At 42.0% G+C, this 14,285-nt stretch overlaps 1 protein-coding gene across 1 annotated transcript; it reads left to right on the top strand.

Moving 5' to 3' along the window:
- Positions 1–305: 305 nt before the first annotated feature.
- PSB28 (photosystem II reaction center PSB28 protein) lies at positions 306–1,834 on the top strand. The gene is made up of 2 exons (XM_087397671.1): positions 306–518; positions 740–1,834. Exons 1-2 carry the CDS (start codon positions 374–376, stop codon positions 1,213–1,215), a joined length of 621 nt encoding a protein of 206 aa, XP_087253797.1. The 5' UTR covers positions 306–373; the 3' UTR covers positions 1,216–1,834.
- Positions 1,835–14,285: the final 12,451 nt, after the last annotated feature.

Here is a 14,285-nt window from a genome sequence, read left to right as displayed (position 1 = left end):
ACGACTAAATTAGCTGACATGTGCATTGAACCCTAGCGTGGTCTATAGTGGCATAGCCACCTGGTTGTGGAATGACACCAGGCGAAAACAAGGGAGGGTGAAGAGCATTCGGAAGGCGAATAAAGACAAAGAACACACCCATAACCTAAAGTGAAGGACAAGGCAAGGGTATGCGGGTGGGGGGGTGTGTGTGTGCGTGGTGGTGGAGGTGGAGGAATGGAGGCCACTACTAAGAAGGCTAAAGGCCAGCGAGCAGTTAGTTAGTGGCCACCCAAATCCACTCCCATCCTTCTCAGGCCTATCGCCTACTACTTTTACTAGTAAGCACTCACAGCTTATTTTTTTTTCCATCCATTGAGCTTGATTCCCTTTCATGGCCTCCCTCACCTCCTCCTCCTCTACCCTTGTCGTGCCCAACCACCACCAGCAGCCCCCGCCTCAATCTCAGCATCTCCAGCCACAGCAGCAGCCACCTTTGCAACTCACGACTTCGCTCTCCTTCCCTCGCCCGTCTTCAGGTTAGCTCGCTCATCCTTCGCTTTTGCTCCTCGGGGCTGCGCATCCATCTTGGGCGATGCTTTTGCCTAATGCATCTTGCTCTAAGATCGCTGTGGCTTGCTCGCCTCGCGTTAGGCTCCTTCCTTTTCATTTTGGAACAATTCGACCTTAAAGCAATGTTGCAGTTGAAAGCCCTCTTTAAGGTCGAAGGGTCTGCTCTGAAGTCAAATGCAATGTGCAGGCCTGGCTTCGTCCTCTTGTTTACAGCAATGTGGCAGCTCGAAGTCATCTTTCACTGGTCATCGCGTGAAGCTTGCTAAGTGTGCCTCGGTTACGGTCACGAGCGCCCGTAGCGTTCGAACCACAATTGCCATGACCAAACCTACCATCCAGTTCATACGAGGAACCGATGAACAAACTGTTCCAGATGTTTCTCTGACGAGATCCAAGGATGGTACAAACGGTGTGGCGACCTTTCTGTTCGACCAGCCCTCAGTTTTCGATTCCTCTCGTGAGCTGGGGGACATCACAGGCATCTACATGCTTGATGAAGAGGGGGTTCTACAATCTGTAGATGTCAGTGCCAAATTTGTGAATGGAAAGCCCGCCAAGATAGAGGCCAGGTATGTAATGAGAAGTACTAAAGAGTGGGACAGGTTCATGCGGTTCATGGAGCGCTACGCAGAGGCCAACGGTCTCGGGTTTGTCAAGAAATAGTTTGCAGACACGGACTTCCTCGACTTTTCCCCTCCCTCCTCCATCTTGTTGTACAAGTCTAAAGCTCTGGAGCTTACTTCCAGAAACAGGTATACCGGCACTTTCAACACTTCATATCCCTATGGCTTGTTGATTCGAGAGATCTCTTTTGCTTTCTGTTAGAAATTTGTACAACCTTATGCGTGGTCGGTTGATCTTGGATGAATAATTTCGATAGCTTTAACCTTGAACAAATGATAACTTCATACTACCTAGAGTGAACCTCTTTCCTATGAGGTGAGAGTGTGGCTTCATTTTATCCCCAATGAATAGTTTGCCATTAAATAGCTAGATAACCTACACTTGGGTTTCCTTCCATGTTGAATCCATAAGCGTATTGATGGGAATGGTGCTTAAGCTTTCCTTGGTGTCACAAAGTGTGCTTAAGCTTTCCTTTGTGTCACAAAGTGGCATGTTAGTGACCACCTTATGATTGTGGGCCTTATGACCTTGTATATCCTGATTCTTTCGAAAGCCTTGTGGCCATTATGACCTTGTGGAGGCATGCATTAGGTTATATGACTCTCCACATTCATGCTACCAAAGTACAAGAAGGAGAAATTCAAAGTGGAATTTTATTAGTCTTTGTTTCCAAATAGTGGCTCACACCAGCAATTGTCAATGGTTCAATTCATATCTTCAAAATCACTATTAAAATTATATCTCCATGGAAGAAATTATTCATGACACGTATGGAGTACAATATAATCATTTTTCTTGGGGGAACAAATTTCCCATAGTAATGATATTTTCTTCCCAGAATAATTGTAGTTCAATGATCAATGTTTATAGTAGTTATAATTTTAGGAATGCTTGCATGATGAAATATAGTTGCTTACTTTTAGAAATAACCAAGCTTCCTTGGTTAAATTTGACTTGGGTTAAATAGATGATGCATGGAACTCTAATAGCTTGAATAAGTGGTTGGTGCATTTATTAAACATCCTTATACTTTCAATGGAAGGAAAGTATATTTTGCATAGACCGTTGTTTGCTTGAATCAAGGGTTCATGCATTCATTAAACTTCCTTACATTGAAATCATTATGGGCATAATCAAAATGCAAGTTATCATGATGGTGTCTATGAAAGTGTACAAAGATAGCTCTCTTATCTGTTATGTGAGACAAATATTTGCGGCACTCTTTCGTGATGGTTAGTCACCTATGTTGCTAGTGCATGCCGCATTTGGAAATAGCCATAATTATAGTATTATTATCACAATTCTAAGGCAAGCTAGTTTTCCATGCCAATAGTGAATCCCCACGTACAACAAGTTAATTACACACATATATTCAAGCATGCATAGGACTGTGCACCTTCATGCATGTATATGGGTGTCCAATTGGTTTCATGGAAGTTTTGTGTAAACTCACGCAAGTGAAGTTTAGTGCACTTGTGAAACCCTAGGTCAAGTTCTTTGCTAAGATATAAGAATGCAAGGGCTCATGGAAGTCTTGTGGCAATGTGGTACAAGCACCACAATAGGCTAGGCCACTTCAAACTTGAAAAGGAAGAAATTGCTTCATAAAAAATTCTTGAAACTATAGTTATTATAAAATTCAATTTGAGTCTCTATGGGAAAATGTAGCAACTCAAAGCTGAGGCATTTAGTGACCAAATTGAGTTAGAACTAGTGGCGTTTAGATAAAGCTTTGAGTTGCTACATTTTCAGTTGAGTTAGATTTGCAATTGTTTTACATTTGCAATAAAGCTTAAATTGAACTTGCAAAGCCACTAGTTAGCCTTTTCTCCCTCTGTTTCCTATGTATGAGGTGATTCTTGCATAGTGTATGGACTGCTTTGTTTTGACGGTCGAACTTCCTCTTGGCCCTTATTTTGCTTTAGGAAGCATTTGGTCATTTGTTATGTGCATGCTTATCATATAGGCCGTGTGCCAAGATCATGCTAAGATCTTGATGGTCCAATGGGAATGGATGAGAAATATGATGATCCTCTTTGAGATCAAGGGCTCTATGTGGATGTATCCTGGCAAGAGAACAAAGTCCCCTCAATGTGGGCATCCTCCTTTTCGTTTTCATTTCTTATGTTTTGTGCAATTGGCATATTTCATTTCTTTTATGGATTTTATTAGCACTGGCTCTTCTAGAGATAGTGCTTTAGGATTGATTTGAGTGGGAGTTTTGTGATTATTCTTAGTTTCTTAGGAATTTCTAAAATTCTTAACCTCACTTTTAGATGGCTCCTTGTTGGCTTTTCAACTTTTAGCTTGTGTGTGCCTTTTACCCCTCCCAACATGGCTATAAATCAATTTAGGGGCTCCACTCTCCCTCGTTGCTTGAGCTCTCCCTACAACGATTGCCTTGGCTTCCTCCAGTTATACGTCTTCAAGTCACTTCAAGCTTTCCGGTCGCTCATCCAAGTCTAGCATGTTTATTTGTGAGGAAGCCGCTAGAGCTAATTCGCCTGCTGTTAACTATTGAAGCCGTGCCTGAAAAAACAAATTGCTATCCATAAAGCCGTTTGTTAGAAAAGCAGGTTCACTTGTTTTAAAAAATTTCATTTTCCTGTCGAAAGGGCTTTATGCTTGCCTAACGGGCATAAAGCCTGCCTAACAGGTTTTATGCCTGCTGATGAAGAGGTTGTCCTCTACTGGATTTGTTTATAAAAATAAAGCAAAAAAAAGACCCAGAAAGTTGACATCAACACTTTGTAGGTATCAATCGTAAAACCTTCAAGAAAAATAGCACCGATTTAGCCTTCAGTTTTAAATTATAGTTTTTCTTTTTAAAAAGGCAATGGCTTTGCACAGTGTGAGAGCAGACTTGTAAAACCCATAAGTTGGAGCCAAGTGCTTTTTCCACACAGGCTCTGTTCAAAAGAAATTCAAGGACAATTTATGCATCCATTTAGTTGAACAAGGTAAATTACATTCATGAGCTTGCCTTGGAGGTATGGTGAAGGTTGTGTAAACTAGTGAATGGTCAAACCAGTAAATGAAATTAGTTCCTTTTCGTTGATGTTTGTTGAATCAATAGTTGAGCCATATATTGTTGTTGGTTGATTAATTATGTGCTTTTGCATAAAAGCATTAAGTTGTTTCATGCGCTTGAGTTGGCACTTCTGTAATTGATGTTGAAGTGTCCTATGATTGTTGTTGTTGTGGTGTCAATGTTTTGTAGAAGACTTTCCAACCAAGAAAGAAGTGTTGTAGTTTGTGCAGCAGGTGATTTGTAGATGTTGATGACCACTATTCTAGGTGATTTGTAGATGTTGATGACCACTATTCTAGTTGACGTATCATATGTGAGAGCCATCAATGAAGCATTCACATCCTTTGTTGTAGATGTATTTTCTTCTTGCAATTGTAGTTCTTCTTTGAAGCATGTTGCAATCCCGATTCCATTATTTTTTTCAAGCATGTGAAATTTGGTAAGAAAAGTGTATTTGATCTGTTGTCATGCAGTTCTTGTAAACATAGGATTGTTGTACTGAGGAGGCTCTTATCATGAAGTATGTCCTCTTGATGTGATGTTAGTGCATGTGTGTTGAGGGATTGTAATGTTGGGTTGAGAAGTTAATTTGATGTAGGAGCCATTATCGTTCGGTCTTTAGTCATTTAATTTCTTTGAGGACATTGTTGTATACTTTGATGTGCTTTGGTTCAAGGGGCTTGATGAGGAATAGGTTTTGTGGGTTGTGGATACACGAGATAGCTGTGTATGCTAGTCCATGTACTTTGATGAATCAACTGGGTCGAAGGCAATGTAATCCATGGATAGTCCTTGTAGAGCGATGAATTGTTCTCGCTGTCTGCAGTAGGTTGTATAGGGAATTGGCATCGTGAACCGGTGTTTAGATTGTTTTTACCTATTTGGAATTCCCTTGTAATTTGGTGTATTAGAGTTTAAGTGGATGGAATGTTGCTATTGTAAAGGAATGAGTTCCTCAAGCGTGATTGCTTTCCTATGTCTTTGTTGGTAAAGAGCACCCAAACAACAAGTTGTTTAGTGCTTGTGTTAGATTGTTTGAAGATGCCATCAACACCGTTTACCAGGCCATCGGGAATGTCTAAATTTTCAGAATATATTTCAACTATCATCCCTGGGTTTAAATGTAGTGCTTTGTGCAATCCCGCTGTGTTTTTTGGGTCGGTTGGAATTGTAATGGTTTTGCTGCATGTTTTGTGTCTCCTATCAACTGCTTGAAGAATATGTGGGGGCTCTTGGATTAAGTCAAAAATTTCTTAGTTGTGAATATTCTTTGTAGCATTAGTGTAGACCAAATGTGGAATATTTTGTTTTTCCATTGGTTTTTTTTATGTAAGAGATGTCTTCTAATGTGTGTTTTCCAACTCTAATTTTGTTAGTTTTGGCTTTTCTAGAGACAGTGCTTTAGGATTGAGTTGAGAGGGAGTTTTGTGATTATTCTTAGTTTTTAAGGAATTTTTATTAGGAATTTCTAAAATTCTTAACCTCTACTTTTAGATGGTTGTTGGCTTTTCAACTTTTAGCTTGTGTGTGGCTGTTGGCTTTTTAACTTTTAGCTTGTGTGTGCTTTTTACTCCCCTCCAACATGACTATAAATCTATTCGGGGGCTCCACTCTCCCTCCATGCTTGAGCTTTCCTTGGAATGATTACCTTGGCTTCATCGAGCTATAAGTCTTCAAGTCACTTCAAGCTTTCTGATCGCTCATCCGGGTCTCGCGTGTTTGTTTGTGAGTGAGGCGCTAATGTTGGTTTGTCGATTAACTGCTGAAGCCATTGCCTGAAAAAAAAATTGCTATCCAAAAAGCCGTTTGCCAGAAAAGTAGGTTTTCTTGCAAAAATAAATAAATCCGTTTTCAGGTTGAAAGGGCTTCATGCCAACCAAACGGGCTTTATGCCTGCCTAACGGCCTTTATGCCTACTAGTGAAGAGATTGTTGTCTACTGGATCTATTTATAAAAATAAAGCCAAAAAAACCCCAGAAAGTTAACATCAAAACTGTGTAGGTATCATTCGTAAAACCTTCAAGAAAAAATAACTTCGATTTACCTTTCAGTCTTAATTATAGTTTTTTTAAAAACAAAGCAGCAGCTTTGCAGTCAGTGTGAGCATGCAAATAACTATAGAACCTTGGCAAATCCTAAAGGATCTTATGAGTCCTCAAAGCGTTTCTTTTTTATTATTTCTTACTAAACAATCGACAGTGTCTAAAGACCCGTAAAATCGACAAGTTGGAGCCAATGCTTTTATGCATACATGCACCCTTGTTTCATTGTTGCCTTATGAAAAGGTAAGTTTTGCCATTTGAATTACGATGATGGATAAATTGACATTGTTTCATGTTATGTTGTTGGAAGGAATAATTGAATATGCATAATTGCATTGTGAAGTTCTACACATGCATAGGATTTGAATGCAACACATGTTTTATATTATTGGCACCTATGCGAATGAGATGTCTCAAAAGGGCTATGACTATATGACTACCACCTAGTGCTAGGAAAAAAGCATAGATATAAGAATGGCATATGACCTATGGCTATCTCTTAATGATCTTGCTAGTTATGCTTATTATTGCCCAAGCAAAAAAAGGTGTTGTACCAAGATTGTCTTAGTGTCTTAGCATAAGTAATGGGAGTTTAGAAGATCCTAAAATTTTCCAAAAGAATTCCTTTCCATTAGGATATAATGGATAATGTTAAAGGGTATGTGAAGAGTTGTACATTTCTCGAAGATTAAGTCAAATTTTACATGCTAACTGTTGCTTACAGATGGGAATGCCTAGACTTGTAGGGTTCCCAATGGGCAGTTAGGTTGACATCATGGTTTGTTGCCTGACAACTAAGTGATACAACAAAAGATAGCATCTGAATGATAGGTAACTGCTCATTAGTCTTTAAAAGTGATACTATGTCTTGTCATGTACTAGCATATCAAGAGGGGCATGTGATCAAGAGACATTGACCAATTCCCTTAAATGCAAGCACGAATAGCTTAAAAATAGCTAAAATGAAACAGATGTCAAGATAGAAGCCCTAGTTGTTCTTAGGAGGAATGTTTGGTGTAATGTCAAGATAGAAGCCCTAGTTGTTCTTAGGAGGAATGTTTGGTGTAATGATTGGACTTATTCTAGTCTTACAAAGGTATATATATATATATATATATATAATGTCTAGCATATTGTGTTGACATGAGGATGTCCATAGTGGACCTATTAAGGTACTAAAAGATGAGGCTTGCATTTGCATCAAGTTAAGAAGTTCCTTGTTGAGAAGATTCATTGGTTTACCCTTAACCATGTGTTAGTGTAAGACACTAAAATATATGAACCTTGGGGCATGAAGGGGCAAATTGATATGTGTGTGTGTGCCTATGGGCTTGGAGTCCTATGTAAGAAGTGTGTGAGTGTAGGTGTGCTAGAAGGTTCTAGTGACTTATCAGTTAGGTGTGTCAGGTTGGTGTGATGAGTGAGTGATCATAGGAGGTGATTGATTGAGATAATCATGGAGATGATTGTGGATATGGGATCTACCTACATGGAGGTAGTTGCCTATATATGTAACCACTCTTGGAATAAAGATTTACATTGTGTGCCTCATTGCTTCCTCACGAATTCACATGTGGTATCAGAGCTTGGTTAGAATCTGAGTGCCTAGAATGAGATTCCAAGTAGATTCTCAATAGATTCCATCTTCTTCCCAAATGCTTCCTTCTTCTACCTTGAACTTGGGAAGCATAGTTCTCTCCATCCACACAATGGTTTGAGAAACCATTTTAGCTAGATCTTCCTCTCATATGGGCAACCTATTTTACTGGAGGGATTGATGAATCTTATCGCCATATTTGCGCACCGCCTCTCTGTCTATTCTATGCCACTTTTGCAATGCTGTTCACATTACAGTCACTTACCTTGCAATTCCTCTGATCCAATCCTTGTCCACTACTAGAGCTATCTACTGTAGAGATTTGGAGTGATTTGGTCCAGAGATGAGGGAGTATTCAGTAAAAAACTAGTCGACTTCTAAGAAGATAGAGATTCCTCAAGCAAAGAAGATGCTGTTCCTCGAGAGTTATAATACACCATTTCAGCTATGATTTGTTCTGAGCCTTGCTTGCATATGGATCTATGATTGCATAGCAAAAGCCTCTATCTTGGTGATGCTTGGAGTGAGGTATCAAGCCTCCAAAGTTTCCATGTACTCTGCAAGCATTTCTAGTGTATTTTTTGGAGTTTTTTATGCTACAGTAAATGCTTGAGGAGAAAACATTCATTTTAGAGATTGTTCTTTCAAGTTTCAGTTCAAAATGTGCCTTTTCAGTTCAGAGAATGTACTTCCAAGCTCAATTGGTGTTAATCTCTTGACAACATGCCAACTTCAAGTTCTCAAAGCTCTTCAAATGTCAAGAAGACTACAAAGACAAAGTACAAGGTGAAGAAGACTCCTGTTAAGAGGTTGTGGGAGAAGCCAACTGGTTATGAATATGCCAAACAATTAGGATTTTTAGAGTTCTTATCTTGCAATTTGCATCTATATGGTGAAAGTGATCTTTTTGTTCAAAAAGATTGACCTTTTGTAGGGATTAGCATTAAATGGATTTCAATATGAAAATAGATAAGTTTGAAGGAGAGGGGTTCCACACTTGGCAAACAAAACTGAAGTTTATTCTCATGAAAAAGGAAATATGGAAGGTAGCAAATGGAAAAGAAACTAAACCTACAACTAGAGAAGGAAAAGCTTCATGGCTTCCAAAAGATGAAAAAGCACTTGCTATAATTGCTCTTGGTTTGAGTGATTCCTTTATTCATCACATTGATGGATGTGAGACTGCTCATGCTGCATGGACTCCTCTTTAGCATGTGTTTGGAGCACAGGGAAAATGCTCTAAGTTTAGCATGCTTATCAAGTTCTTTGACTTAAAATTGTATAGAGGGGAGTCCATCTCTTCCAATCTAAATTCAATGAAGAGCATTTTGACACAGTTATCTGGCATCAAGTTTAATCTTGAGGAAGATATTGTAATTGCCATCTTACTTAGAAGTCTCACTGAAGAATATGGCACTATTGTAACCACACTCACCAATATTCCAAAGATACGTATGGTCAATTCTGACAAGGGTGAGGATCCATATGTTTTCTAAGTTATGTGTGAAGTTAATAATGGTTCTCTGCCATGGATAGTCCATCCTTAAATGATTGTTAGTCTTTTGAGATTTTTCCTTGTTGGACTCATTGGGCTTTACATACATAGTCATTGTCTGTCTCCTAGTTACAAACCAAGGATCCTAAGAGTGAGTCACAAGTTGGGGCCATGTGTGTTACCACATGATGGTGGGAAAGCCATGGAGCATCCCATGTACTACTGCTGAGGGATGAGGTCTATTGTCTCTATGCCAACATGGACTTAGTTAGAATATAATGTGTGTGTAGAGTAGCAGCAAAGCTCTGCTTGTACTTGCATAAGGCTAGAAATAATCCCTCTTAGAAATCCAACTTGCATGTTCTACATGCAAGTTCTACATACGATTCCTACATGCAACTCCTACATGCAACTCCTACATACAACTCCTACATGTGAGTTCTACATGCGAGTTCTACATGCAACTCCTACATAAAACTTCTACATGCGAGTTCTACATGCAACTCCTATGTGCAACTCCTACATGCGAGTTCTACATGCAACTTCTATATGCAAGTTTTACATGTAGAGAGAGAATGTCTTACAATTCCTACATGCAGAGAGAAAAGCTCTCCAACTTGTATAAATATTCCATAATGGAATGAAGCCCGGACTCTTTGGGGCATCGTGTTGAGTTCTACTTTGGTACTCTAAGCAATTGTCTCAAGTGTCCATGCTTCCTTGCACTCCACGTCCAAAAGCATGTCCTAACCTTGCAACTCCTCCCCTCTCTTCCAACCTTGCAACCCATCCTCTCTGTCTCCTCCTCCCTCTTCCTCCTCCTCCTCTCCCATCCTCCTCCTCCTCCCTCTTCCTCCTCCTTCTCCCTCCTCCTCCTTCTCCTCCCTCCTCCTTCCTCCTTCCTTCTCCTCCTTTCTTCTCCTCCTCATCCTCTTCCTCCTCCCTCTTATCTCTTCTTTTCCCCATGCTCTTACAACTTCTTCCTCTCCTACTCCTATGCTCCCCCAAAACCCTTAGTTCCTCAGTCCTTAACCTCCATGATCTATAAGGGAGATGAGTTCTCCACCATGTACTCTACACTAAACCTTGGAACCTCTTCTAAACCTTGGAAACTCTTCTAAACTCTGGAACCTCCTTCTAAGCTCTAGAACCTCTCTCTAAACCTTGGAACCTCCTTCTAAACCTTGGAACCTCCTTCTAAACCTTGGACCTCCTTCTAACCTTGGAACCTCTTCTAAACCCTGGAACCTCCATTTAACCCTTAAAATCCTCCTAAACCCTGCAACCCCCAATGAAGACGAAAGTCTTCATTACCTCAACCTTGATGATACACATTCCTTTTAAACATGCATGCACTATATTTGCTTACCACACTTAATCCTATGTCTCTTACCGGAACACGACTCGAGGTCCTAAGCTATACATATACTACAAACGACAACCCCGATATATTTGTAGGTGACAAAAGCCCTCGGAACCTTGCATACTAAGAATACTGTGCTCTTCCCGCAAAAGCCATGGGAAAGAGCCAACATTTGGTGCTGCTGTCGGAAAGACTAGCATCTCAAGTAACAAGTAAACATATGCAGGTATGTGTAAAAAACAAACTACTTTGAACTTTCATGAACATAACACTCAAGGGCAAGGACAATAAAATTTTTTCCATTTCTAACCAAACATATCAACCCCAAGCATCAACATTGGGTTACTACCTTAAGAAATTTTCTTTATTTCTTTAAAAGAAGCCACTTTATAAACAATCAGGCTAGGTAGTGGACACGAATGTGTAGAGCTTGCAATTTCGATCATTTCATCTTTTTGCAGAAGAGCAAACCGAGCTAACTACCATAAAATCTTATGGCTCGGGAAGAGTTTAGGGTTTAATCCTAAACCAAAACCCATTTCCTATAAAAACCCACTCCAGCCCCTCATTCTTCATCTTTCACATCTTGCCTCCATCCTCTTCGCCATTCCGAGCCCTATGCAAGACACTCCTCCCTCTCCATCGACCACCACCCTACTCCCATCCTCACATGGTAAGTTACTTCGAGCCCATCTCACAGCGATAACCTAGCCATCCATCCACCGTCCATTGGTCCTTAACAATCCCGTTACATCGAGAAAGACTTGGAGAGCATTTAGGTGACCTTTCCGTCAAAGTTTTTCGTTTTCCGTCTGTCAAGTTTTTTCTTTTTTCTTTTTTCCCCCTCCCCCTCCTCCATTTCTCCCTCCACCGTCCCCTCCATCTCCACCATGCCTTTCCCCCCTCCCTCCCTCTTCCCCCCCCCACCCCTCCTCCATCTCCACCACCCCTTTCCCCCCTCCCTCCCTCCATTCCCCCCCCACCCCCCCTCCATCTCCACCACCCCTCCCCCCCCGTCTCCCTCCACCCCCACCCTTTCCCCCCCCTCCCTCTCCACCTCCCCCCCTTCCATCTCCCTCTCCACCACCACCACCCCCTTCCCCCTCCCTCCTCCATCTCCACCTCCCCCCCTCACCACCACCCTTCCCCCCCCCCCCCACCCCCCTCCTCCATTTCAACCACCCCCCTCCCATCTCCATCTCCATCTCCATCTCCATCTCCACCCCCACCCTTTTCCCCCCTCCCTCTCCACCACCCCCCTCCACCACTCCCTCAACCCCCTTGCCCCCCCCCCCCCACCCTCCACCCCTCTCTTTCTCTCTCTTTCCCCCTCTCTCTTTCTCTCTCCCTCTCTTTCCCCTCCCTTCTCTCTTTTTCTCTCTCTTTCTCTCTCCCTCTCTTTCCCCTCCCTTCTCTCTCTCTCTCTCTCTCTCTCTCTTTTCCCCCTTGTCTCTCTCTCTCTCTATCTCTTCCCCCCCTTCTCTCTCTCTCTCTCTCTCTCTCTCTACCACCCGTTCACAGACCTCTCCCTAATCTAAGGGCCTAAGGCCCTTTTAATCCTAAGGGCTTAAGGCCCTTAGCTTGGGCCTCGCTACTATGGGCGACGGCGCTCGCAGCACCACCTCCTCCTGACGCCCGCCCACCCCGTGCCATTGCCCTCCTTCGCCCCACCCCCCTTCGCCCCACCCCTCGCCCGCCGACCCCTCACACTTGTCCCTCCACCCTCCCCTCCCCTCCACTCCTCGCAACCCCCCTCCCCTCCCCTCTACCCTCCCTTCCACCCACCCCCCACCGTTGAGCGAAAAAACACCCTCCCCCACCCGCTGCTGTGTGAAAACCCCCCTCCCCCCCCTCACAAAAATTTTAAATTAATTAATTAGTTTATTAAAAAAAATCCTAACCTAATCCTAAGACTAACCAAGGTTAGGTTAGTTAGACCTAACTTACGTTAGTTTAAACTAGGTTAGGTTAGTCTAACTTAGTTTAACATAGGTTAGTTTAGTCTAACTTAGGTTAGTATAACTAACCTTCAATTAGTAACTAACTGTAGTTAGTAAGAGTAGTTAGATTAACCTCCTAATTACAATAACTGGGAGGATATAGGTTAGTGAATCTAACTAGAATTCACTTGGTTCAAACCCCTCAGTTGGACTTAAAGTCCATTCACATCATCCTTAAGACCAAGGATCCCCCCAAAAGGCCAAATTTACCCCTACTTTAACCCCTCGTAACTCATTCGTTTGGGACCCAAAATGGACCTCGCTTGCACCAAGATTTCACACAGGGAAACCCACGCTACAGGTATTTTCCCAGCCCATTGCACACCATTTGGGCATCCCTAGCACTCGCTCATTCGTGCCCTTATGTGGGCCTCATTTCACACAAATTCGCTTGTATCTTCACACTGTGATCTCCGATTAATGCGATCCGTCTGCACTGACACAGTTCCCTACACACGTAGGACAATATTAGGCACATTATTAACACGATAGTCCCTACACAAACTAACACCACTCTAACCCTCTCAACAAAACTACATCCACACCCGCACTTGTGGCAGAGACACCCTTTGCAAATCTCGCCGGATCTGCATATAGCTACATTTCGACCAAATCCGCATACGATTCTGCTGCAACCACCACCCCCGACAATCCTCTACCTGACTCCCTCCCTGAGATTCAATCAATTCCTTTAACTCCACGCCACATGGCTGGACGCCGTCGCATAATAATGGGGATATCGACCTCGATGCAGAGGCTGAGAATTTCATTAATCGAAGAAATAATAACAATCAAGGCAGACACCCCTTGGGAAAACTGGAACTTTCCAAATATAATGGTAGGGGAGATCTAGCCCGATTCTTCCAACATTTTGATGCAACATGCCGAGCAGATGGAGATCAATCCCATGAAACCAAGGTGGCTTGGTTTCCCATGGCCTTAATTGATAAAGCGTCTGAATGGTACCTAGACCTTCTAGTGGAAGAGCGCACCACATGGGACCTACTTTAAACAGAATTTAAAAGAAGCTTTTAAATGGAGAGGCTACAAGATGATCCTGCTCTCTAACTAAGCAAGATCGAATAAGGTCGTCGAGAAGATGTACGCACGTACTTGGGTAAGATGACAAGATTAATCGTTAAATGTGACCCATGCCTAGATGCAAAGTACCTCACAACATGGTTCACTGGAGGACTAAGAAAGAAAATCCGAAAGGATATGAAAAAGATAAGTAACTATGAAACGTTCAGTACTGCTCATGCGACAGCCATTGACATCGAGGATGGCATGATTGACTCAGACACTAGCAGTGATGACGGCAGATCTAGTACACGAGATAAGTGCTCGAAAAATGGCAAATCCAAGTCCATTGCTGAAACATCGAAAGAAGATTGCCTAGAGGCCATGACCATGAAGCTAAAAGAAGACATGATGTAGGCCATGGAAACAAAACTTCACTTGTCTCAACCACCAACTCAGACATATCCACGACGAGAAAATGTCTGGTGTCCACATTGCATGGCCAATCATACAGCAAATGAGTACCCAGTCCTAAGAGCCAGGATCATTGCACAAGCAAAT

The sequence above is a fragment of the Dipteris shenzhenensis genome, chromosome 26 (genome assembly GCF_047967505.1).
Source record: "Dipteris shenzhenensis isolate YYH24624 ecotype China chromosome 26, Dip_SZ_1.0, whole genome shotgun sequence".
NCBI classification, from domain to species: domain Eukaryota; kingdom Viridiplantae; phylum Streptophyta; class Polypodiopsida; order Gleicheniales; family Dipteridaceae; genus Dipteris; species Dipteris shenzhenensis.
This window is presented reverse-complemented; position numbering and strand designations above follow the sequence as displayed.

Bases quoted from the DNA above. Each gene is read 5' to 3' on its own strand.
- PSB28 (XM_087397671.1), top strand. From the start codon at position 374: ATGGCCTCCCTCACCTCCTCCTCCTCTACCCTTGTCGTGCCCAACCAC. The intron at 519-739 runs GTTAGCTCGCTC...TGCAATGTGCAG, and splicing joins CTTCCCTCGCCCGTCTTCAG to GCCTGGCTTCGTCCTCTTGT.